Below are 25,541 nucleotides of genomic sequence, written 5' to 3' on the forward strand. Positions count from 1 at the left end.
TATATATATGAAAATGAGTGTATATATTAAGTATAGAATATATTTGAAAATTTATCTTCGCATAATAAAAGAAAAAAAAAGAAATATTCAAACCTTTTCATCTCGTAAGTGTATGAAATGCATCTATATTACTAATTCTGCAAATAGAGTACATACCCATTTTATTTCAAGTTACTTTTAAATTCATTCAACAAGATCGATCCTATTACCATTTTCTCACAGTTTACGCAAACTTCCAATTTCTCAGTGTCAATGAATTTTATTGTTACCAATACTAGCGATTTGGACGCTAAAGTATAAGCGGCAAACCTGTATATATTCATTGTACTTAATTCTCTTTTTAAACTTAATTGTTCAGATAAAAAATATATTAAAAACATATTAAAAATACATCACGAGCAATATTAACTTTATGATAAATGTATATGCTTACCGCATGACTTCATCTTCATTAGGTATTCTCGCAACATTTGCTGTCTCAACGATTTTTTGGGGAAGAGTACTTTTGTTTCCAGAATAAGGTATCTTCGCAATATGTTCATTCATACCTTTTAATTTAGCTTTCTCTGCATTGAACATGCTTTCAGGCAAGGTCACAGATCTTATTATCTCTCCGATTGGTGGTTTGATACTGACCAGACATGAATGTTTCTCATCGTTAATCGAAAAATCAATGTTGAAATTTGCCGGTTGAGTAGAGTCATTAAAATTAACACCTAGCGTAGAAGATAATGTACTGGTTGTCTCAAGAATTGGTATTTGCATAAAATCGTGAATGAACATTCCCTTTTGCAAATTCTGAAAATAATATATGAAATATTATTTCATTATAATCATGATATTATATATTAAATAATATTTGAAAAAATTGCTTACCTTATTTCCTATTTGAATTTCCTTAATAACATTGTCGCTTTCATTAGAAAACGTTAATTCGATATTAACCAAACTCGAACTAACTAAATGTTGCGATCTCGTAAATCTATATTCAATTTTTAAACCATGCCCTATGATACTATTTAACAAAGTAGCCTTTTTCAATGGAACGTATGATGTTGACACTTCTTGAACATTTTCCGTAATTATTGAATTAATCGGAGTAAGAAAACCACCCAAACTAGGTGTCATCACAGGAGTCATTGGAATAACTGCATAAGAAAGATATAATAAATACATTAATATTACAAATCCTTTAAAATTTATCTGTCTCTTGTTAAAAGTCTCATTAAACTAACCATCATCTAGATCTAATAATAGATCAAAATTGCTTTTTGGTTTTTCTTTCGTTTCTTGTTTGACGAGTTTCGGTTTCTCCTCTTCGCTCTCTTGAGTCTCGCTTTCTTCTTCTTCAGAATCCGAATCTTCACTGCTCGATGATTCACTCTCGGAATCATCGGACTTTGTTTCGTTTTTCTTTCCAATGCCTATCTCAGATTTATCTGATTCACTTGTATATTCCGAAGAATCGCTATCTTCATCTGAAGAGTCGGTGGACGAAGAATCGGACGATTGATTATCTGATTCTGAAGTTGAAAACAAAAAATTAAAATATATGGTACACAGATAGAAATAATATGCAAATGTTAAGTGTTCATCGAACGGTACCTTTACCTTCAGCAGCAATACTCTCCTCGTCACTGTAGAACGATTTCTCCTTTTCCTTGCTCTTTTTTTTCTCCTTTTCTTTTCTATTATATCGCTCTTCTCTATGTTCCTGAACAATTGATGGTGCGACATCTCGCACGGATGGATCTTGCGTTACTTCCGGGAATGGTGGTAAAGGTCGATAACCCGCGCACGGCATGTCCAGATAGTGGGATAAAGTGCCCAATTGATATTCTGAATCTTTGAATCTGGACGTTAATGTCGGCGCCGGTTTCGGTGCAAGGAAAATTCTCTTTGCGAACTGCGGTAGCTTCTTCGTTTCATTGCCTTCATCTTCGAAGATGAAGTGCCGCAGGAAACGAGCGCGGTCTCTAATATCATAATTTTGATCGTACTTGGCGAGTTGGAAGACGTACTGACAGAATAGTTTCGTTTGTACAGGATTATTTAAGCATAATTTCACGGCCAGATTTAAGGTTTGCAATTTTACTATATCCTGCTCGTTCACAAAACTCTTCGCCATTTTTCGGAGCACGTCCGGCGCTATCTTAGGAACTCTATCGGAGTATTCGCCTAGAAGCCACAGAATAGAGGCTCTAGCTTGTGGTACCGTGATAAAATCCATTAACTTCGCCATATGGCCAATTATATCTTTATGTTCATTCGGCTGCGTTTGTAGGAGTTTTTTTATTACCACTACACTTTCCGCCACGATAGCCTCTGTAGAAAAATAAAAGTTAATGCGGCAAAATATATGACACAAGATGTGTGATACAAAACATGCAAGTTGATAATAGTTTACCATCTCTATTGCTTAACAAAGATACTAATCCGTTGAGGCATGTATCAGTCACTTCCTTGATGTTGCTTGCACATCTGCCGATCGCCTGAATGCTAGCACCAACGAATTCCTTATCACTGCTGGAGATATATGTCTGAAATTCTCTCAGTATTACACCGATGCTAGTTTCAGTCGCCAAATTCGTCAATATGTCAAGTTTCAAAAGTTTTATGTGAGTAGGATCCGAGGTCCGCACAAAAAACGATTTCAAGAAGGGCTCAAACATTCCCTGAAAAACACAGAATGATGTGAATATGCCACACAGTTATATGATATAAATTGGATTATCATAGATTAATTTGTATTGTATTTTAGAGCACCATACTTACATTACCTTTCTTGTAATTGATATACTCGCGATACAGTGAAGTACAATACTTTGCACTTCTCTGTGACATCTTAACAATCTTATTAATGCCTTTGCAGCGGTCATAACTTCGCTTCTGGGTGCTGCATGATGGTATAACTGAGCAACCGCCATTACCACAGATGCATTTCGACTTTGTAATAAGGGTTTTGTGTTTCTTAATAATAAACGATGATCGGGATCTAATGTAAACTTCGGTTTCTTCGTATTAGAAGAATCGGAATCAGAGTCGTAAAATGGCCGATTTTCGTCTTCGTCTAAATTCTATGAGAATATTCAAACCATTATTTTTAAATTAATTAAATTAATTACTATTTCGTCAAAATATCTTTAAAGATATACTTACATCTGTATTTGGATCAACAAACTGTGTTCTAGCATATCTAGTGAGCATGTTAACAATAACCACTTGGCCCCATTCATCGACATCTACCAATAAATTACATAATTTTCTATAATTCTTATGGATAAGATCTATTCTTTCTGGACACACTTCCTCAAAAGCCATTACTGCCGAACCCACCACAAGAGTGGTCTTGTCAGAGAGCAATTTTTCCAGTACACTTATTAACTCTTCTTTTTGTTCAGGATCCAATGAGTATAATTTAGGGATAGCATGAGCGGCAGTTTTTCGTACGTATGGTGACATATCGCTAGCCGAATCTTTAATAGCAAGCATAACAATGGGTACTATCATAGAAACTCGTATACTGGACAATACTCTTAGAGCACTTGCTCTTATTAGCTGATTGGGATCCTTCAGAGCTCTTTGAAATGTTGATATAGACAGAAGAGCGAGATCCTGTTGATCCTCTGCATAACGAACAAGGTAAACATATACCAGCTTCTTTACTTCAATATTCTTAGACACCACATTTTTTACAACAGCTGGAAATAGTTCTGATGCATCTCTTCCTTTGGCTACCATCTAAAGAAAAAAATCAGTTATAATTGCTAACATTAAACTGCTTATTATAAATTCAAATTTATATATCCAATTACCCCAATTATACGTTTCATGGCTTCCAACTTAAGTCCATCCTTGTTACTATCCAGCATCTCCTTCAGATCTTCATGTCTAAAACATACAAAATACTTTTATGAAATTCTTGATCCTACATTATATCTATATCTAATACACAGATACATTTTTATATATTTATATTATACAGAAAGAAATAAAATATATATGTATAATTCTGTTCAATGTATAAAGCATAGTACAATTTCAATGTATAATTAGAACATTTCCAAATTATCACTTTATGATTAAAGAAATTGTCTTTCATATAATCAAAGATGTACATCAATGAACTAATTACTTCTTATAATCGGAATGGAAAAATCCACCGGAGGCAGGATCTGTCGCGAGATCCGCATCGCCCGCGCTGGATGGCCTTTCATTGCTGTAAGAGCCACCATTATTGGACAACGTATTTGCGGCTGCCGTCAACATTCTTCTTGTTCAGAATGATAACTCTTCTTTCTACGAGATAAATTATGAGATTATCCACGCGCCCCAAAATACTCGCGCCCCGAGTTTTTGACAGCTGTAGTCCTCAGCGAGCGGCCATGCTGATATACATATTCACATCAGTGATGCCAGAATGGAAGATGGAGTCAAGAGTCAATTGGAGTCAATTTGATTTCAAGCTTTGAGTTTCCATTTTGGCATCACTGATCCACCGTCCACATCACAGCTATGGCATCGACTTTAAAATATATAGATGTGACATTAGCTGTCAAAATTGAATTGTATATATAAAACGAGTCTGACAAGTTGAGACTGGGGAAGATGAGTCGGTTAATTGATATTGTAATTAAATATTCAAGTACACGCGATAGAAATAATGCCTTTCATAGATTAGATTAGACCAGCAATTACGTATGGAAAAGAGAGAAATTATAACTATACAATATGGATTGATAAAAATATTATAGTGAAAATTTTCAGGATTTTGAGGGCCAGCTTTACCGATCTCGTAATAGTAATTCCGTGAATGGCATTTGATGGCGCTACTGTTGCACATGACGCGAAGCAGAATTGGAATATAAGAGATCTGGGTTCTCTCTCGAAAATATTTCTGTACTCGTTCCGATGCTTCGATCATCTCTCTCTCTCGAGCGAGCGTTTCCTGCGTTTCCTCATCGTAGGTAGATCGAATGTTCTTCGCCGAAACGCAGTACAAGTTCCGTGATCATATATTTACCACGCCTGCACCTTTTTACACTTTCTGCAGTCGAAATATCGAAGGTGCAAAAGGTGCAATGGAATAAAGCGCGAAAATAAGATATTGCGTTTCCAGAGAATAGAGACGAAAACTTTTTCTTATTCCAACTAATTGCGGTATAAGAAAAGCAAATGTGCTGAGTGTCTCGAGGGAGTCGAGTAACTTCATCGATTATATTCGACTACTGCGAAGCGTTGTTTCTTCAGCAAAAATGAGGGGCTGTATTCAACGTGACGAGGAAGGCAAACCAATCATAGACAGCAATGGATTCGTTACAATTACATGCGAAGGTAAAATGGATCATAAATATTTTTATTTTACTATATATATAATATACCTAAAATTGCATAATACTTATTGTTGGTTTTGCTATATACTCTGTGTATGTCTTTAAGTCTAGTTAGTAATAAATTATAAATGATCGTTATAAAAGTATATAAATTTGCATGTATATAGAAGACAACTTGGTATTCCAACTACATCTGTCAGAAATTGATGAAAAAGCAGAGCAAATGTGCTTCAATGTCAATGGTAGAGATGTATATATTGATGTTTATCCATGGGAAATGGTTGAGAATGATTCGGAAAATGACAAGATAGAAATATCTGAAGATGATAAAACCAATATCCCATCGACAAGTAAAAGTGGGAATGCACATTTTCCTTGGTGTGACGCCTCGACAAAAATCTTCTTGAAAGAATATAAACTCAAGAAGGAACTGGTAAGGAATCGAAAACTAAAAAATATGAAGCTCGCGTATCAGGAAATATCCAAGAGTTTGCAAGATAATGGATTTACCGTATCTCCTTTGCAAGTAGAAAATAGATTTAAAACATTGAAACGCGCTTATAAAAATATGATAATACATAATAGAAGGAATGGAAGGGGAAAATATATCTGCAGTTATGAACAGTAAGTTTGTTTCCGATAGTTTTTTTGTCTATAAATTAGCATTAATATTGCAAATTAATATATTAAATATTATTACAGGGATTTAGACGAAATCTTTTCCAAAAACTTTTTAAGTGATGATACAGAAATGAAAGGAGAAGAAGCCATAGAATCAGAGTAAGTTACAACTTGTCAAGTTGAGGTTTAAAATTTATTTAATTACAACTTATCTAAACTGATCACATAAATATCTTAAAGGTTTCGGAAAATTATTATTAGTGATCAATCATAAATGACTCTTACAGAAATGCTACATTCAATGCTGAAAGAGTACATAATTCTGGCAAGAATAATGAACAATATGCAAGATTGGAAGCTCAGCATATGAAGCTAATTGATAATCTGCAAAACTATCAGCGTATGATGAAGAATTTAATCACCAAGACAGACAACAGGAGTAAGACTTGCAATGAAACACAAAATAAAATCTTGCAAATATGCATGGAAATGCACGAAATGCAAAAAGAAGCATATGCTCGTGCAGAAGAACAGAGGGAGAAAGCTAATCTACAGAGAGAAATGAGAAATAATTTACTTGAAGAAATTTTAACAATCCTAAAGTCTAGAAAGGAAACATAATGTCATCTATGTCAGATAAGCAAATGCGTAATGTCTTGTTAACATTTTTAATAGTTGCAAAATACTGAATTATTTATTTTGTTAAATGCGGAGAAACCCTGATATCTTCTTTATTGTATATTTTATAATTCTGTTACAAGATTAACATTCTCTTATCTGGCAACTTATAACAGATTGTATATTTATGCAATATTTTTTTACATATGTATATACACATTAATATAAAAATATTGAAACTTATTTTTCATGGAAACGAGAAAATCACATCATGTAGACAAAAAGGCAAGGGTCTTGCATTCAGTGATCAAAAATTTGAAATCAAATTTTAACTCAATTTTTCCAAATTTTTCATAAATTAGTCTATATTATTGGTATATACAATATTTATATTTAATATATTTCTAACATTGTCGAAATATTCTAGTACCTTTTAGCTTCTCAAAAGTAGCATGAGATAGTATAAAGTTTGCATAGAATGTTCTAATTATTTTACAATGTACCGCACATTTTTTATAAGAGATGTAAATACGTCCTATTTAAATCATTCTCATTTGATACTATACACGAATACATATTGAAATGCACGCAGTTTTACATTACTCAAGTTCCTATTTCCAAAAGTCGAACATTTGACGCTGCGTTCGGGGAGCACACTTACACGCTAAAAGCGTCGTTCTGTCTTTGTTATTTACTGAAAATTGAACAAGGTCAGAGCACACTCATAGCGCTAAAAGCGTGTTTCTCGAACTTACCCTGATTGTAAATATACTGATGCAATCCAACGTGTTCGTAGTTCATAGAAACCAGGTTTTAAGTCTATGACTAATTCATATACAGGTCGCTCAGTCGCTCACATGTCTCGCGGTTGTGCGCTAACATATTTTCTTATTTATTGACATATTTATTAATTTATTGGTAACAATGATCATTTCAACGAACGAGAACAACCCGAACGCGTTAAAGTTGATTATTGCGGCTAAATTAGTTCAGGAGACTTTCACCCTTAAAGTCATAAAGCCTGGCGGTGAGTCCATTAACCTCTTCCTGTGCTCGCTCTTATAATTAACTTGTAATTAAATAAAGTTTTAGCAGAATTAAGAAAGATTTAGAGAATATAGATTATTCTTTATTTTAATATTTTCAATTAATACACACGTAGCATACATGTCGTTAATAACTCCATAATTTTTTCATGCAATAATAGCATGTATTGCATTATGTACAGATGCCGTTCTGGGTCGTTTACCAACGCTAACTATACCCTCAGGATTATCCTTATTCAGTATCTCTTCAGCATTGCGTTTTCTATTGCCTGTACCTAAAGAATTGGAGGTCCTCAATAATAGATGGTTGGAATGGGAAGTTTCTCAATTACAGGTATAATTTTGTGAGCATATTAAATCAAGATTTTATCTTTTTAAACATTGGGATATATTTAAATTTAATATATATATTACAGCCAACTATATTAAGCCACATAAACATAAGGACTTTCAAAACTTCACAGAAAAAATCAGACTTATGGTCTTTATTAAAAGATCTCAATAGTGAATTACAAGACAAACAGTACTTAATCAAGGTATGAAATGACATGAAAGCATTTTATTCTTTTATTTAAATATATTTTATTTTCTCATATTTGTCTTTTCAATGTCTTTTCAGAAACATAGTAATTTATCACCAGCAGATATTTCTATTTGGGTAAGTCTTTGGAGTACCATATTACTTGCAGATATCAAAGATGATATTTCCAAGGATCTGGTAAATGTCAGTAATTGGCTAGTTAATATTGAGAAGCTACCAGTTATTCAGGTATAAACAATCACCACATTATACAATTATTATTTTATAAATAGATTTGATATATCATTAATTTATTATGAATATGCAGGAATCTATTAAAGAGTTTCCCTTGGAGAGAGGTGCAAAGGCTATTGCAAGTATTGAAGCTGCCTCTTGGTTTCCTGTTAATATAATCTCAAGTAATTCACAATTTCGCGAGTCAGTATCAAGTGATGTAAGTATTTGGCACTTTATATATGAAATGTATTGTTTAGTTTTAAAAACAATTAAATTAATTTTTTTTCTTATATTTGAGATTTCTGTTGATGTAAGTAATTCTATTTATAAACAACAAACGTGGAACACAATTAGATTTAAAGTTTGTCAATATATATATATATTTATTTAAATGATTTTAGATTAGCCCAACTAAGGAAAAAGAGATGGAAGCTATTAGTCAAGAAGAACTTCGTAATATAGAAAGTAGCTGGACTACTGGACAATATCCAGAAGTCAAAGAAAGTTCATATCCCATGTAAGTTGGATAGATTGTATAAATTTACGCACAATATATATGAATTCATGAAATTAAGAATTATTTAAGAATAATTATGTTCTTTTTTTAGATTGCCTAAAAAAGGCGAAAGGAATGTATTGGTAACATCAGCTCTTCCATATGTTAATAATGTTCCACATTTGGGAAACATTATCGGTTGCGTTCTTTCGGCCGATATTTTTGCAAGGTTTGTATATAAGTACACATAAATATCTATTAATATATCATAATTTGTGATACTAATGCAATATTATTTTCTTGACATGTACAGATATTGCAGGCAAAGAAACTACAATACCCTTTATATAAGGTATCTATTATTTGTTTGATAATATAAAAAAAAGTAATACATCTGTAATTAATCGAAATAATTTAATTTTAAGTGGGACCGACGAGTATGGTACTGCAACTGAAGCGAAAGCTATGCAAGAGAAAACAACTCCTCAAGCTATTTGTGATAAATTCTTTGATATACATAACGATGTTTATCGTTGGTTTGGTATTGGATTTGATTACTTTGGTCGTACTACTACACCCGAGCAAACAGAGTAAGAGAGCAGACAGAATAATATTATTAATACAGTTTTTTTTTAATTCTTATTTGTTTCTTTCATTGTTTCTTGCATTCTTCCAGAATTGTTCAAGCATTTTTCCTAAAAATCAAATCACAAGGTTACATATTGACTGAAATTGTGGAACAACTACATTGTGAATCTTGCAATCGGTTTCTCGCCGACAGATTTGTGGAGGGCACGTGTCCCAGATGTAAATATGAGGATGCGCGCGGTGATCAATGCGACGGTTGCGGTCATCTCGTGAATGCAGTCGAGTTAATAAATTCTCGATGTAAGATGTGTAACACTAGACCTATCGTTAAAACCTCGACGCAGTTTTTCTTGGATTTACCCAAAGTAAGTTTATAATATTGTGATTGCTCTACTAATGGCATTTCTGACAAATACAAGTTACAAGTATATACAAATGTAATGTTACAAGTCTCTTTCTCATACATTGCAGATAGAAGAGAAATTGAAAGAATATTCCGCTACTGTGGAGAAAGGATGGTCCAGCGTCGCGAGAGTGGTTTCGAAAGCGTGGTTACGCGACGGTCTTAAGCCGCGTTGTATAACTAGGGATTTGAAATGGGGTATACCGGTCCCAGTAGAGGGTTTCGAAAATAAAGTGTTTTACGTCTGGTTTGACGCCCCTTTCGGATATATCAGTATTACAAAGAGGTATACCAAAGAATATAAAAAATGGTGGCAACCTCCTCAGGATATGAAAATCGATTTGTGCCAATTTATGGCAAAGGATAACGTTCCGTTCCACGCGATAATGTTTCCCGCTTATTTGTTAGCGGCCAATCAAAATTATACGTTGATCAAGTATTTAATGGCAACTGGTACGATATCTCCAAAGAATACAAGAATACACATTTGTCGGATGCACTTTACTAATTCTATAACTCTGTCTCTCTATGTATCTTTAACATTTTTTTTTCTTAATTATATTTTTTGAACTTATATATTTTGCTTTTTTTTCTTTGTATCTTATCTGTTATTTGCTTCTATCAGTTCTATATTATTTAATGTTTATTCCGTTTTAGAATATCTAAATTATGAGGATAAGAAATTCTCCAAATCCAGAGGCATTGGCGTATTTGGAACTGATGCCAGAGATACTGGCATTCCAGCAGACGTATGGCGATTTTATTTAGCCTACATTAGGCCAGAAACTCAAGATTCCACTTTTAATTGGGTGGATTTAGCCACGAAAAACAATAGCGAATTATTGAATAACCTTGGCAATTTTGTCAACAGGTTTGTAATTGTTTTATTTCTTGGTAATACAACAATAATTAACATTATGATAACCTGTTATTAACAGTCCCAAAAACTTGTTATGGATAGAGCTCTGGTATTCTCTGAAAAATTCTTCAACTCTACCGTACCACCGATAGAACGGCCGGAAGAAGCTGATTGGACCATATTGGCGTTGGCACAACGCGAATTGTCATGTTACATAAACGCAATGGAGCAAGCTAAGTTGAGGGACGGCTTGAAATACATATTGGCGATTTCAAAACACGGCAATCAATACATGCAATTCCAACAGCCATGGGTAAAAGTTAAAGGGACCGACGATGACAAGTAATATCATGAGTTTTAACTATTGCTTTGTGTGTTTTTGAATATGAATATTTGTTTTTGAATTAAAAAATATTTTGATTGAAAACCAATATAGGAAAAGGGCTGGAACTGTCGTTGCAATTTGCTGTAATTTAGCCTGCCTTTTATCTGCTCTTTTGGCTCCTTTTATGCCGTCTACAGCTAAACAATTGAGATCTCAACTAGGTTTGAGTAACAAAAGTTACGGCTACATTCCCGAGACAATAACAAACATGTTACCTACTTGGCACAAAATCGGCAAACCTAATCCATTATTCACTAAGATTGAGGATCAAAAAGTAGAAATGTTACGCAAGAAATACGCTGGACAACAAGAGACTAATAATGAATTGTCGGCAAATAAAACTTCCGATGAAAGTGTCGCATCATTAGAAGTCGCTATCACAAAGCAAGTTAGTAAATCTTTTCCTTCTGTCTATGAAAATAATTTCCTTACTTTCATCTTTTGTATTTTCTAGGGTAATTTAATAAGAGAACTGAAAGCGAAACACGATAAAAGCATCTGGCAACCTCAAGTAGAAATCTTGTTGAACTTAAAGAAAAAGCTTAATGATCTCAAAAGTAACGCAAACGCAAACGCACCTGAGAAAAAATTACCCGCGAAAAATAAGAAAGTCGAACCGATGCACGTGCCAGAACAAAACGGTGATGCTCTAACAGACGTGGCGGCATTAGAAACGGCTATCGCAAAACAGGTATTGGATATCATAAAAAACAGGACTTTTTTTTACGATAATTATGCGCTCGATTTACACTACACTATGTCGCAACTTTAGGGCAATCTTGTGCGAGAATTAAAGGCCAAGGAAGATGGAAGCGTGTGGAAGCCACAAGTGGAGATATTGTTGAAACTGAAACAGCGTTTAATGGATCTCACTGGAACAGCGCCAGTCACTGTCGATAAGAAATCTAAAAAGAAAAAATAATTTCTAACTTTCTTTTATAATAAAAACGAAGTATTTCTTTTTTTATCATGTTTTTTTTCTAAATTATGTAAATTATCATATTTATATAATTATTTTTTTTATGCGCAAATAAAACAACGCATGAATAATATTCGGATAAAAGATCCATATGTGCTTCGCATTTAATATATTTATTATATTCTACTCGCGCATTGTATATTAAGAATTGTAAGAAAGGGATCGTGGAAAGATATTTGTATTTAATTTAAACATATATTCATTTGAACTACGTATACCTGTGTACGTAATGATCTGATAAATAATTTACATGTGGAATTGAGAATTCTGTTATTGTCTAAAATTTTATCTATATCTTTATCACTTCGTCATTAGAATCCTGTAAGAGAGACTTCTTGATTTTTGGAAAAACCAGAATACTCTTATTCTTAGACGATGTTTTATCCTTAATCTTGTGTTTTTTATGTTTTTCTATTTTAATGTCAAGTGCTCGTTTCGAATGCATCGTATAAAAGACAAGCTGCTCGATCCCAAATATAATCAATGAAATTATCATTCCGAAGAGCAGAAGAAACAAGATTGGCGCCACTTCGTAGATAGTCACACTGGAGACAAAGAGTTCATCGCTTGGACAATAAGGTCTTCTGGCCGATCGGCGGTGTATCTCTCGTCGTCGAAGTCCCGAGGTGGATATCTTCAATAATCTGACAATATCAATCCATGTAATGTCAAATAAATTTCAACCTGGGATATTTATTCCTCATCTTGAGGAATGTGAAAATTATCGCAAATCTAATACATTATGAGGATATACTTACGCTATTTTGCTGATTTCATGAAAGTGACTTTTAAGATTGGACCACAGGCCCAACTCGGAGGGCTGTAATAGATGAACTTCCGTGAGTTGACAAATCATCTGCTTGTCGAACGCTTTTTCAATGGACGGATAAATATCGTCTGGATCTGCGTGGAAAGCAAAACCTCCTCTTTTTATTCTCTCCACGCCATCCTCAATCGCGATAAACCTCTTTGATTCCGGTATAGCGTTCCAAATGTGCCTGAAGTATTGTACGTCCGGTCTTTGATTCTAGATTTAATATAGAAGTTCACTAAAGCTTCATTAAACTTCAAAATATCGGAAATTAATATAGCAAGATGTGCTTTTTTACCCTTAATAGAAAGTCGAAGAAAATGTTTTTCTCAGCCGCAAATTGCATCTTGCTGCGTGCCAGTGAATAAAGCGAGTCGTTCATTTTCTGGAGAGGCTCGTTTAATCTAGCAGACACTATCGCCGCCGAATAATAATTATACACCAATAAGCCAAAAACTGTGATCTGAATCAAAGCGATTCGACTGGCCGATTGGTCGGTGAGAGAAGGAAAACCTGATCGCGATATAATAAATAACGAAAGAATATACTATGTACTTTTGCTATTATGTGTTGTATAATCATATGTACCTTGCTGGCATAATGCGGCGACGGTGACCAACGCCGAGATGCTGTAGCCATAATCACTAGCGTGCTCCAGTTTCAATATGAAGGACAGGATGAGAACGGTAATCACCACGATCACGACGATCATGTACCACGTGTCCGCTGCGAACGGCTTCAATATTATCCAGGGTTTCATATTCGTCGCTGGTATGGTACGAAACATGAAGCAAGAACTAAATGAGACATTATAGACTTGTGGATATTATATTAATATTTTATGGACAAAGTATATACATATCGTATCTAGATATTGGTGAATATGTGAGTTTTCTAGAAGCCAGACTGATCAACTTCATTTTTAATTAAACCAATTTTTTAATTTTAGTATCAAAGCGTTAATCATGTGCTCTCGTACTAAAATTAAGAAATTAACAAAAATATAACTTTTGTGAGACTCATATATCTCTATGCATTTATTATATTTTTTATTTCTCTCTATTTAATTATATTTTCTCTCTATTGGATACTGTTTACCGCGTGGGCCATTGTTGAAAGATGACACGCGCATATCCATATCTCTCAAGTGTCAGGATGGACGGGAAGTAACCCAAATCGGCTCCATCGCTCTTCAGCAAGCTCATCACAGGACCATTGGTGTCGTTCTTGTCCCAATGATTGATCTCGATGAGATCCATGCTACGCGCGAAAATGTTCGTTGAGCGATTGATGATACACACGATGTGGAAGAATATGCGCGAATATTTTTAGGCGTTATCGTAATCTTGATTACGTGAAGTTAAATATATCGGAGACATGCGAGAGGAGACTGTATCCGAATTTTGGCCAGTTATCCATGATTTCGAGACCTTCGCCCTCCAAGTAATCCACCAGCCTCATGTTGGCTGGTCTATGCTGTACCTATATGAATATATATTGCTTATATAGTAAACAAATTACACACTTTTCGTTAAACTTGAGACTTACGATTCCGGCCGATTTAATACGCAATCCGTGGTAATCTCGTCGTCTGATAATCTTCGAGTCAGTTAAAATAATCGCGAGTCCGTCGTTCTCTTGCCAAGTACCGAGCTGCGTGACATTAAGTATTCCGCCGCGCATTTTACAATGATTATACACGTCGTAGAGAATGTAACCAGACTCAGCATCCGGCAATAAGATCACGAAATCCGTGACAATGCTGAAGAGGCTATCGTTCAAACTCTGCAAACTGTGGCTCATGTTGCTCCCCAGAATCAGCCAGTTGTATGAATAATCGAACATGCGATAGGCCGAGGCCTAAATATTTAGATTTTATCCTTTATTTTTTAATTTTGCGAACATATAATCTTTTTTCGGCAAAATAAAATAAAAATCACAATTCTTACTTTGTCAAAAATGCCGCTGACGTTCTGATTTGGACATCGTATGTCCAGAAACACACCTAAGGTGCGTGTGGTATCGAGATATCTCAGAACATTGATTTGGAATCCAGCCGGTTTAATCGCCGTGGACATCCCGGCGTCAGTCAGCAGCTTCATCGTAAGAAAATCATCTGCGAAGAAGATTATCAAAAAAAAAAAAAAAACGCGAGGAAAAAACAGAGAGAGAGAAAGAGAAACAAAGAGAAGGCGCGTTGTTCATACTTACCTTCTACATCTCCGCAGGAGAATCCTACTACTCTTGTTACCTTCTTGTAGATAAAATAGTCCCGAATGATGACACTTGTTTGCGCGTACGCGAAAATAATAAATACTTGCGAGAGAAAAATGTCCAACAAATGCATCCTTGTAGACTACGAAGTTGTTGCGACTATGCTGTAACCACTTTGTCTCATCTTTATTCTACATGGAATGCTGGAATAATTTCGAACTCAAGACGATAATACATTCGGGACACAGTAGAAACGATTTGCGGAATTCGAAATCATCCATAACTCGCGTCCGTCGATTGACATGACAGCATAATCACAACGGCTATTCCGATACTAATCATGTACACAGGGTGTCTCGCTATCTTCGTCGTTTATTTTGCAGCCAGATTCTTCGACTTTAAATCGATCTCTGTTTAACAAAATTTTTTTTAATTAATAGCTTTTAAATTTTGTGAGAGAATGTCGCGTCTAGATGATTTATATGTGACGATTAATATATTAAAAAGTTTCACGTTGTCACCGAGACACTCCGTATACAGCACACGTTCGGTACTTCCTCACCGGTTTCAGAATTTCTTTTATTTTTTGTCCCTGTTCCCTATCAATTACCACGAACTCAAGTTGAATCCGTTACAATCGATTTGCGTGTCCTCTTGTCTATTATTCGATTGTCTTCTACGAAAGTATTCATAGAAAAGTTTCCTGGGAACTATTTGCAATGCAAAGCGGCTTTATTAGAGTAAAATATGACAATGACTGGAAAATTACATTTGTAGCATGCCTATCTAGCCCTCTCTCTCTCTCCTTTTCTTTGCGTGAAATAAGTCTACGATAACGAGACACTAATGAATGAACTAATTATAATATACGACCGACTTGTAAATATTTTACTTCTCAAAGCGAGACAATTTTATTCGAGCAAATTGTGTTTGCTCGTACCGGCTATCTTCTCTGCGTCGTTGTTCATCATCGATCGCCTCAACATTTTCTTTCTGTGCGAACATATAATTACGTTGTAGCACCTAACTTTCCATACAAAAAGATGTTTAATTTACCTCATGGATCGATAGTAAACGATATTCTCGACGATGCATATTCCACACCCGACGAGCATACCGAAAGCTAACAGAATCAAAGCCGGAGCTGTCTCATATATGGATATACTTCTTGTGGATAACGTATCGAGCTGGCATTGAGGCTTCCTGCTCGACCAATATTTTATTTGACGATCGCGTAAACCAGTGTTGAACATCTTATACAAACTGCAAAAAAATTCCTAGAAATTTTGCTACGACTTTTTGTTGCGAGAAAAAAGATAAGAACTTACCCGATTTTCGCCACCTCGGTGAACTGACCGTTGTAACTTGCGTACATACCCATGACGGATTGCTTGAATAAATGAATCTCCGTCAATTCGCAGATCTTGCTCGGATCGAACATCTTTTCAACATAGGGATACGCCGTGTTGGGATCCGTGTGATAGGCCAGGATACCTTGACTGACTTGTTTCATACCTTCCTCTATCGGCAAGTATCGCTTCGACTCCGGCAGTGGATCCCAGCGTTTCTTCCTGAAGTAATCTGATTCCCAGTTGAGCTTCTAAAAGTTTCAATATATCAGATAATATGCAAGCATGCGCTGCTGGAGAACTTGATGTCTCCACATGATCTCAACATGTCTAGAAATATATATATATATATTATATATACACACGTACATATAAAAAATAGTTTAGATATGGCACAGCTTCTGCGGCGATTTTCAAATTACTATCCGCGAGGACCGTCACAGAATCTTCCATCATATCGAGTGGCTCGCTCAAACGAGCCGACACTATACTGGCCGAATAATAATTATACATAATCCAATTAAAGACAGTGATCTGCAGAAGAGCGATACGGCCTGGGATCCGTTTAGGGAAGAAATTTGCACCTGTATAAGAGATGTTATTGTTAAATTGACAAAAAACGACTTTTTTATTATATCTCTGCATTCATTATTTTATACCTTGTTGAGCGAGAATGCCGACGGTAAGAATTACAGCGCCCGAATATTTCTCTTGCCTGCTGTCTTCCTCGCGTCTCAATATTATTCTCATTACAAACATAAAGATCATTATAAATACAGCCCATAAGTACCAAGTATGGTCGGCGAGCGGTTTCAGAAAAATCTCGAGCTTAATCTTGTTCGATGGAGTGGACAGCAGCATGAAGCAGGGTCTGTACGCAGGAGAAAGATCCATTATTTATTAATTAAAAAATAACAGATTAATATCTTCTTAACTTGATACCGAATCGGCCACGCCGCGCCGATGAGGGTGGCGTAATCCAATCTCTCAGATACCATAATCCTGGGATTACTGGCGAAATCGATGTAATTCCTTTGTAATATCTCGAATATCAAGCCGTGCACGCTGTGACGGTCCCAATAAATTATCTCGGAAGCGTGTACCCTTGAAAAAGAGTTTTTTAGAACGACTTAATCAGCGATAATACGAGACAAAAATCTATTTTAAGAGAAATACCTGAAATTAAAGAGATCGCTGGTATGAGATATCATCGCGTACGTGAATTTATGCATGCTATCCAAGGATCTCGTATTGATATCGTGCATATAATCCTCCAATCGCATATTTTTCGGCCTATATTGTATCTATGTAATATGCAATAATTATAGAAATTTATATTGTGTATAATAAAATTCTTTTCTTTCTTGTTATTACGTTACTACGTCTCTCTCTTTGTTACTTCTTGTTACTATATATTCGATGATACGAACCACGCCTGATATCTTCAATGTCATTCCATGCATGTTTGCCCTTCTCTGGATCAATGGTTGAGTGAGAGTGATGGCAAGACCAGTTTCTCGTCGCCACGAACCCAGTCTCGTTACATTTAACGTACCACCGCGATATTTGCAATGATTATAAACATCGTACAAATCATAATTGCTACCGTTCGTTATTGCAAGCACGAAATCGGTAATTATGCTGTAAGCGCTGTCATTTAAGAACGGCACGCTGTCATTTAACTTTGATCCCAGAACCAACCAATGATACGAATAATCGTACATGCGATATTTAGATGTCTAACAAATGCAAAATATTATTTTTTTTCCTTTTTTTCTTTTCTATGTTACAAAATTAGTAATATTATATATATGGTTTATCGACTCTTCCAAATTCCTTTACCTCGGCGAAGATAGTTACGGCGCTTTCGTTATGACAACGCAAGTCTACGACGATTCCTAAGCCCCAAATCTCGGAGTTCAAAAATCGCTTTATGTTGATATTTGTATCGTATTTTCTGATGATCGTAAATATACCGGCTCTACTCAACGATTTAACGAAATGAAAATCGCCTACGGTAAAAAAACAAACAGAAGAGAGAGAGAGAGAGAGAGAGAAAGACAGAGAGACAGAGAGACATTCTTTACAAAATATCTATAAATTTCCGAGTTTTTCTACAGACAATTTGATTCTGATATTTTAACAGATACACCAGACATACTCGTGACATCTCCACAAGAGAATCCAACGACATTTCGCACTGCCTTGTGCACAAAATAGTCGCGAACAAAATCGCTGTCTCCTGCGTTAGCATTAGAAATAAATCGCAGCAAAGTAAAAAAGAGTATTGCATACATTTCACCGTGATTTACTTTTTCAGAGATTGCACATGTTACTGTGTAAAAAAAGTTAAAACAATTTGTGAGATTTTAAGCAACGCCACGTCTGCTAATACGAATACGAATGGAGGAAATAACTAATAGAAATAGAAATAAAGCTTGATTAATTTTGCATGGATCGGTTGCAAAGCTTGCGCTCTGAATTTTTCAGTATTAATATAATATTGAATATATGATGTCAAAGTCATATGTCTGATCGTTTATTTATGTTTCGCCGCAATGATATCGAGTTCTGTCAGGAAATGGGGACTATTATAGGAAACGCATTACTGTCGGACTACACATTAAACAATAAATTGCATGTGACATTAATTAATTATTTACGTCCATGTTCAACCGCTAAACACACAAACTATTTGTGATAACATCTAATAAGCATTTCAAGATAGATAATATGTATAATAAAAATTGTAGATTATTAGTTTATTCACGCGAGAATATTCTGTTTCGATCAATAGATATGTGTTTCATTAATGCTGAGAAACGCAATCTTCTTTGTAGCGTAGGAATTAATAATCTGTAAAAAAATGAAGATATACATAAACAGGTGCATTTATTGGTATTCTAGAGCGAATTCTCTAAAAACATGCAAGAAATATAGAAATAAATGCTTGAAGAAAGAGAGAATAAAAGAAAGAGAATAACACAAAATAATTAAATAAAGAATTTGAAAATTGTTATCCGCTCTTCTTAAATCTTCACTCATTTAATTGCTTGTTACCGCTTGGATTGCATCCAGTGGACCAAGTTCTCTATTATGCAGATCACGAGGGACAGCGCAATGGAAACGCTAATAAATACGAAAATGGGTGTAGCTTCATGGATCGATAGTGGTTCAGCGACTAGGATATTCCTTGGACAGAATGGCTTCCTTGCCGACCAGAGTTTCAACTGTCGCTTATGTATGCCCATATCATACATTTTGGTCAAGCTACAATAATATATATTAATAAAAGATGTGGTAATCTACTTATTACATATAAAAATATAAAAATGTATATTCAAACACACTAAAGTGTCTATATAATGATGCCATTACAAGAATAACAATAATAATATAAGTAAAATATAATAATGTATTACAATTTTTTTTTTTTGAAAACCGTTCTTTTCATCGTAATAATAACGACGGATGATAATTCTCCTACCCGATTCTTAATAACGGAGTAAACGGGCTTCTATATCTGCCCCAAAGAGCGAGGACCGTGCGAAAGAGATGAACCTCCGTCAATTCGCATATCATTCGCGGATAGAAATGCCGTTCGATGTACGGATATGCTGATTCGATTGACGCGTGATAGGCCAGGTTGCCCTCAGCCACGCGATTCAGACCTTCCGCCAGTGGCAAATATCGCTTGGATTCCGGTATTCTGTCCCATCGTTTCGCATTAAAGTATCGTACCTCTTTCTCCGGTGACTTCCGGTGGTACAAAAAGACAAAGTCAGATACGTATAGATTCACATGGATATCATATAAAAGAATATATTTTGAATAAAAGAACAAGCTCGATTTTATTGTAGGTTCTTTTTCTATAAAATTTCGTTACTTGAATTACATATAACAATATATCATGAAAGTGTCTACCTGCAGAAAAGAACGAATATATGGTGTAGATTCGGTCATCACTTTTAGATTACTATCTGCCAAACTGATCAATGAATCATTCATTTTCTGGCCTATGTTCTTTAATCGATCCGACACGATGCTCGCCGAATAATAGTTCAGGATCAACACGCTGAAGAGCATGATGTGTATGAAAGCTATGCGACCCGCATAACGTATTGGAACAAATATGGAGCCTGCGAATAAGCTTAATCTACTGAAGGCTCTTTATTTTGCGTACATTATTTAACTCAAAAAGCAATAGATATTTAATATTAACGATACTTAACTATAACGTATAGATATACTTAATATAAATGATTGAAGAGATTCATAGGGATTCATAAGGATTCATAGGTATACCTTGCTGGGAAACAGCACCTATGGTAAGAAGAATAGAAATACCGTAACCCTCTGTTAGACTCTGAATGCCTTCCTGTCTGATCAATATTACCAGAACTGACATGGCAACTATCATCGTACAAAGTATCACATACCATACTTTAACGTTTAACGGTCGTAAAAATTGCTCCGTCTTCATATTTGCCGAGGATATTGTACGAAATAAAAAACACGATCTATGCATAGAAAAGTATCAAAATAAGCAGGTAAAATAATTTGTATATAATTATCGTATATTGCAAAATTACGCACCGTATTGGCCAAACTGGACCGATAATATCTCCCTTCCGTAATCTTTCAGTTTTCATTACGATCGGACTGGCCGAGATATCTACCAGTTTTTTCTGAAAAGCAACAAACATGGGCGCGGAATTGTCCTGCTGTTTTTTTGGATTCACTTCCACAATTTCCATACTAAAAAAAACATGCATGCATAGAAGAAAGTTCTTGAAAAATGCTCGAAAAGTCTTCGTTGAATCTTACGTGAAGTTAAAAAGATCAGTCATGTATAACAAGATTGTGTAAAGAAATTGGGATCGACCGTATTTTGCCTTCATGTCTGGATCCAACATAATATGCTCCGTTGACAAATTGTAGAATGTTTGTGGCAGCTACAAAAAAAAGATTAACAATAAATTATATTTTGTATTCATTTTGTGCGTATATGTGCCATAGAACAATTTCGATTACTTACTAAAATTCCCACTTTGAGCTTCATACCGTGTAAATTAGAGCGTCTTTCATACTTCGATTGCTTCAATCTGATAGCTATGCCAGATTTCTCAGTCCAGTAACCCAAAGCGGTTACGTTTAAAGAGCCACCGCGTGCTTTGCAAGGATTATATACGTCGTATAAATTGTAACCGGTGAGAGATGGTATGGCGATCGTAACGTCGGTAACTATACTAAAGGCGTTGTCATTCAATAAACTGACGGTGTCGTTCAACTTTTCTCCCAAAATTAGCCATTTATGCGTCTCGTCGTACATAAAATATTTTGTAGCCTAATCAATTAAAAAGAAGTTAATATCAAGAATTTTGCGCTCGATTGCTGCTTCGACATTCACGGTTTTGTTATCTTTCATGACCCTTGCCTGCTCTCTCCTTCTCCGATCGCGCATCTTGATACATATTATTTTCTTACTTTTACATTATATTACATATTTTCTTATTTTTACATAAATTCTCAATAATTAATATACAATTTCTGTAATAGTTAAAGTTCTCTTAGAGAGGAATACTTTTACCTCGAAATATAATACGGTGTAATTGTGAGTGTCGCATCGCGCGTCCACGTAGATTCCTAAATTGCGATAATTACTCTGTAAAAGTTTCTTGAGAGTTGATGATCCAACCACGGATTCGAGATTCCATATTGATGCGAGTATAAAGACATCGTTGAATGTCTTCGCAAATTTCACGTTGTCTGTTACGCGGGAAAGAAGCTTTGCTTGTAATTATATATATATGTGTGTGTCTTATTCAGATATTTTTACGCACTTTCGAGACTCTCGCAGGAAAATCCTACGACACTGTATATGCCTTTATGTATAAAGTAATCTCGGACCATGATATTGTCTTTCATGCAAGAAACGAGAAGAAGACGCGACAAAAGCAATAGTTTCCATTTTCCGCAAAGCATTTCGTAAGCAGTATGGATTGCACAGACATATAATATAAAGAGTTCGAAAAAGGAAACGATACGCGTCCCCTGTCCGCCGCATCGTCAAATATTCAATGCACAAGTCTTTTATGAATGTTTCATTTTAAGTATTCAAGATTTGAAATAATAATCTTCTCAATCGATTTACTTACTTATCTATCTTAAACCTAATTGTTAATTTATTAGACTTATTTTTCCTTCTTTCTCTTTTGCACGTGCAATGTTATTTTGAAATTATTATATTTTTGAACTTGAGAATAACAAAAAATCTCGGGAATTTTCTTGATATCATTAAAAAAATTAAAGAATTTTAAATGGAAAAAATGACAAGGTGTAAAAGGAATATTGATTTAAAATCGTAGTCACAATTAATGTAATTTGTACTCTTTTTAAAATTATATGTATGTAAAACACACATTACGTAATATTAAAGGTATATTCCGATATACGGTGCGCGCGATGTATGTTCGGTACGCGCTCAGAATGGAAAGTTTTATAAATAAGGTGACTTATAAATGACTATAGTACAAATTATTATACACGATCATCGTTCTCGAATCGTGAGTTCGCAAATTCTCAGCTCAAAATCCCTTAAGATCGATATTTAGAATGTTTACTGTAGTGCGTACGGAGGAGCGCCATTAGTCGACAGATAAAATTTGCCACGTAACCTGGATGAGAGGGAAACAAATCATTGGATCGGTCCTTTATAACTATCCTCGGAAAATTTATAACAGAGTATAAAAACAAAGAGACAACTTACGACGTAGAAGCGTATTCGCCCATCAATATGACCGGATTGTAATCGCAAAGTTGCTCCTTGTATTTTTCCCAGCTTTCGCACATTCTTGCCTTGAAGCCCACCGTACTGCCGATGCTCTCGGTCATAAGCTGATGCGCCCGCGAATGACTACAATAAGCTGTAATGTAAAGTGGCATTAAGATATATGTATCGTCCATGAGTCATATTTTTGTTTCGATATTCTTCGCAGTAAAGATGCAATAACACGAATACTTTTTATACATAATACTTATTGTCTTACTTATTGTCGGCACAAAAGAGCATCCAGGTTGAGGAATCTTGCCATCGTTGGGATAAAAATCAGCATGTCCTAACGGCGCCAGGAATCCGAACGTCGGACCGCTAGTATGTATCACATCTACAAATTGAGCATCGGTCGGATCCAATCGATATTCTGGATCAACTATGCCGGAAATGGTCTCGAACAGAGGACTCGCAGGATCCAATCCTTTCAAGAAAAAATTGTAAATTATAATGGCATTTTTTGTTGTCTTTCATTTGCAATTATTTTCTAATGCTATTATTTTTTTCAGTAATATGTCTCAAAAAATATAGCAATTCTAATTTACATGTAATTTCGTATTTATTTAATGTCGTTTTATTAAATTGATAAACATAAAAATTTTAGGAAGAAAGAATTATTATAAATATGATGTAATTATATTCTAAAAAATGTCATAAAAAAATTTTGCAGTGTACTTTCGTCACATATAAGGATGATGATAGGCGATCATGCTCTGTTCTACCTGTTATTCTTCCGACACGTCCATCGTGATAAGCTCCGGCGAAGCCCGCCACGTAGGATCCCAGACTATGACCGCTAATGTGCACATCCTTGTACTCCAGGTTCGAATCCCGATTTAAGAATTCCAAGAATTGGCCTAAATACTCACCGACGAGACGCGTATTCTTAGCTGCCACTGGATAGGCGTCAGACGCCAAAATTCCCCAACCGACGACTATCACGTTCACATCCTGATAAAGCAGATACGCTAAAAATGCAATTAAATGTTATATCTCTATTCCTTTTTTATTTTTATTCGGAAGCGACGCTATGTATAAGATAAGAGAGAAGAGAACGGTCGAATTATCGGATCAGAAAATCGCGTGATATAAAAAGAACTTGAAACTCTTCCGCAAAGTTTCTGTAGAGGAAGAGCGAGCAAAAACTTGCAAAAACGATTAATTAAACTGTTATCGCGCTGACTCTTGAACCGACAACGTCGTCGATTCCGTATTTACCGAAATAGGCTGACCCTGATTGTTTGCGAAAGTAGTAGTAGTAATAGCAGCAGTATAAAAAATGCGCAAATTGCGACGCAATATCCATGTCGACCCACCGCCTATTAGATCTCGTATCCAGCCTTCGTTCCCGGTATCGCTGAATCCGTGAACGATAAACTTGGTCGGTCTGCTTTCATTGAAGTGCGACGCGTACAGCACCTCGGTGTTGTTCAGAAACAGTTGTTCTTCGCCGAATGGGTTCTCTCTGCGCAAAGTAATGCCATAATGACGATTTGTATTGCAAATTGTCAATGTTAAATGTATGACCGTGCTTCGGATATTGCGAATGTTAAAATACAAAATCGCACAGCCAAATACCGCGACGATTTCATCATCGCGGATGTAGGTTTCGAAATTTGTTATTCTCTTAGCGTAATGTGAAAAAAAATTTAGGACGTCAAAGTGGCGTCCCTTCCTCGCTTTCTCGGTCGTCTTTTCTGTTGAAAAAAGAAAAAGAAAAAAATGCAAGAGAGGGGGGAATCCGAGGGCGCGATATTCAGGCGTCAATGCGACGCGACACGATGTGATGCGACACGGCGCCTCGATGCTCGATAGTTGATCGAACGTCAGCGCTGAGAATAGAATACTCGCTGATTGCACGTATCATTAAAAAACTGATGCATCCTCCACGGGGCAGTTTGCGATAACGTACCGCGGTGCATGGAAATTAGTCGCGTCGACGTATGATTGATTCTCGATCGGTGCTAAGAGATATTTCTACAATTGCGAATATATAAAATAATTATTTGAAAAATACCGAATAGATATTTTTATATGAACAATATAACGATACACGAAATTCGCACAATATATTATGTAATTTGATTTTAAATCAATTATAATGTTCGTGAATGGCTCTCCCTTCCTCTCGTTCAAGTCAATTTATAGTCAATACTACAACAATTCTCTTTCATTCCTTCGCCCAATTGTTCGAACAAAGTTTGTCATCTCATCTATATTGTATAATATATAATATATTATAATATATTA

General features: G+C 35.4%; 6 protein-coding genes across 12 annotated transcripts in view; 2 read left to right on the plus strand and 4 right to left on the minus strand.

Annotated features, from left to right (window-relative positions):
• The window catches only part of LOC115237516 (AP-3 complex subunit beta-1), an 8,129-nt gene extending 3,205 nt beyond the window's left edge, over window positions 1-4,924 (minus strand). For 2 of the 5 annotated variants that reach the window (XM_029810599.1, XM_029810600.1), the window contains exons 1-10: window positions 4,136-4,459; window positions 3,816-3,891; window positions 3,160-3,741; window positions 2,781-3,077; window positions 2,408-2,675; window positions 1,606-2,325; window positions 1,236-1,523; window positions 877-1,148; window positions 434-798; window positions 157-309 (exon numbers count right to left, since the gene is read on the minus strand). In XM_029810599.1, coding sequence (XP_029666459.1) covers window positions 162-309; window positions 434-798; window positions 877-1,148; window positions 1,236-1,523; window positions 1,606-2,325; window positions 2,408-2,675; window positions 2,781-3,077; window positions 3,160-3,741; window positions 3,816-3,891; window positions 4,136-4,269 — 3,150 coding nt within the window. In that variant the 5' untranslated portion in view covers window positions 4,270-4,459 and the 3' untranslated portion in view covers window positions 157-161. Of the gene's footprint in view, window positions 1-144; window positions 310-433; window positions 799-876; window positions 1,149-1,235; window positions 1,524-1,605; window positions 2,326-2,407; window positions 2,676-2,780; window positions 3,078-3,159; window positions 3,742-3,815; window positions 3,892-4,135; window positions 4,461-4,788 lie in introns of those variants that run through there. The other 3 variants (XM_029810602.1, XM_029810603.1, XM_029810604.1) reach the window with 3 other exon arrangements.
• LOC115237526 lies at window positions 4,901-6,813 on the plus strand. Its single transcript, XM_029810622.1, has 4 exons — window positions 4,901-5,334; window positions 5,501-5,957; window positions 6,036-6,113; window positions 6,242-6,813. Exons 1-4 carry the CDS (start codon window positions 5,256-5,258, stop codon window positions 6,573-6,575), a joined length of 948 nt encoding a protein of 315 aa, XP_029666482.1. The 5' UTR covers window positions 4,901-5,255; the 3' UTR covers window positions 6,576-6,813.
• A 515-nt stretch (window positions 6,814-7,328) lies between these two features.
• On the plus strand, window positions 7,329-12,350 carry LOC115237517 (methionine--tRNA ligase, cytoplasmic). Its single transcript, XM_029810605.1, has 16 exons — window positions 7,329-7,599; window positions 7,801-7,952; window positions 8,035-8,154; window positions 8,238-8,387; window positions 8,467-8,592; window positions 8,777-8,892; window positions 8,984-9,100; window positions 9,185-9,223; window positions 9,297-9,461; window positions 9,548-9,824; window positions 9,931-10,315; window positions 10,520-10,733; window positions 10,824-11,063; window positions 11,158-11,494; window positions 11,561-11,797; window positions 11,879-12,350. Exons 1-16 carry the CDS (start codon window positions 7,497-7,499, stop codon window positions 12,026-12,028), a joined length of 2,928 nt encoding a protein of 975 aa, XP_029666465.1. The 5' UTR covers window positions 7,329-7,496; the 3' UTR covers window positions 12,029-12,350.
• LOC115237519 (ionotropic receptor 75a-like) lies at window positions 12,272-15,706 on the minus strand. 2 transcript variants are annotated; one of them, XM_029810608.1, is made up of 9 exons: window positions 15,108-15,706; window positions 14,846-15,012; window positions 14,445-14,756; window positions 14,251-14,378; window positions 13,995-14,156; window positions 13,485-13,693; window positions 13,195-13,409; window positions 12,844-13,112; window positions 12,272-12,729 (listed from the first exon to the last, which is right to left on the minus strand). In XM_029810608.1, the coding sequence occupies exons 1-9, from the start codon at window positions 15,241-15,243 to the stop codon at window positions 12,375-12,377; spliced, it is 1,953 nt and encodes a 650-aa protein (XP_029666468.1). In that variant the 5' UTR covers window positions 15,244-15,706; the 3' UTR covers window positions 12,272-12,374. The 2 variants fall into 2 exon arrangements, with proteins under 2 accessions (XP_029666468.1, XP_029666469.1); XM_029810609.1 differs by lacking the exon at window positions 15,108-15,706 and having other exon boundaries at window positions 14,445-14,776; window positions 14,846-14,893.
• Window positions 15,707-15,821: 115 nt separating this feature from the next.
• LOC115237534 lies at window positions 15,822-22,157 on the minus strand. The gene is made up of 16 exons (XM_029810631.1): window positions 21,498-22,157; window positions 21,287-21,414; window positions 21,056-21,217; window positions 20,765-20,979; window positions 20,384-20,598; window positions 19,947-20,215; window positions 19,520-19,729; window positions 18,302-18,440; window positions 17,890-18,198; window positions 17,636-17,763; window positions 17,402-17,563; window positions 17,119-17,330; window positions 16,829-17,043; window positions 16,439-16,710; window positions 16,167-16,373; window positions 15,822-16,103 (listed from the first exon to the last, which is right to left on the minus strand). The coding sequence occupies exons 1-16, from the start codon at window positions 21,789-21,791 to the stop codon at window positions 16,022-16,024; spliced, it is 3,219 nt and encodes a 1,072-aa protein (XP_029666491.1). The 5' UTR covers window positions 21,792-22,157; the 3' UTR covers window positions 15,822-16,021.
• A 393-nt stretch (window positions 22,158-22,550) lies between these two features.
• Window positions 22,551-25,541, minus strand: part of LOC115237525 (pancreatic lipase-related protein 2-like) — a 4,441-nt gene continuing 1,450 nt past the window's right edge. The window contains exons 4-8 of one of the 2 annotated variants that reach the window (XM_029810620.1): window positions 24,510-24,756; window positions 24,014-24,242; window positions 23,509-23,715; window positions 23,229-23,385; window positions 22,551-23,136 (exon numbers count right to left, since the gene is read on the minus strand). In XM_029810620.1, the coding sequence (XP_029666480.1) occupies window positions 23,079-23,136; window positions 23,229-23,385; window positions 23,509-23,715; window positions 24,014-24,242; window positions 24,510-24,756 (898 nt within the window). In that variant the 3' untranslated portion in view covers window positions 22,551-23,078. Of the gene's footprint in view, window positions 23,137-23,228; window positions 23,386-23,508; window positions 23,716-24,013; window positions 24,260-24,509; window positions 24,757-25,541 lie in introns of both variants that reach the window. The other variant, XM_029810621.1, reaches the window with a different exon arrangement.

This window comes from Formica exsecta, unplaced genomic scaffold, assembly GCF_003651465.1.
Source record: "Formica exsecta isolate Colony F162 unplaced genomic scaffold, ASM365146v1 scaffold3, whole genome shotgun sequence".
Classification (NCBI taxonomy): domain Eukaryota; kingdom Metazoa; phylum Arthropoda; class Insecta; order Hymenoptera; family Formicidae; genus Formica; species Formica exsecta.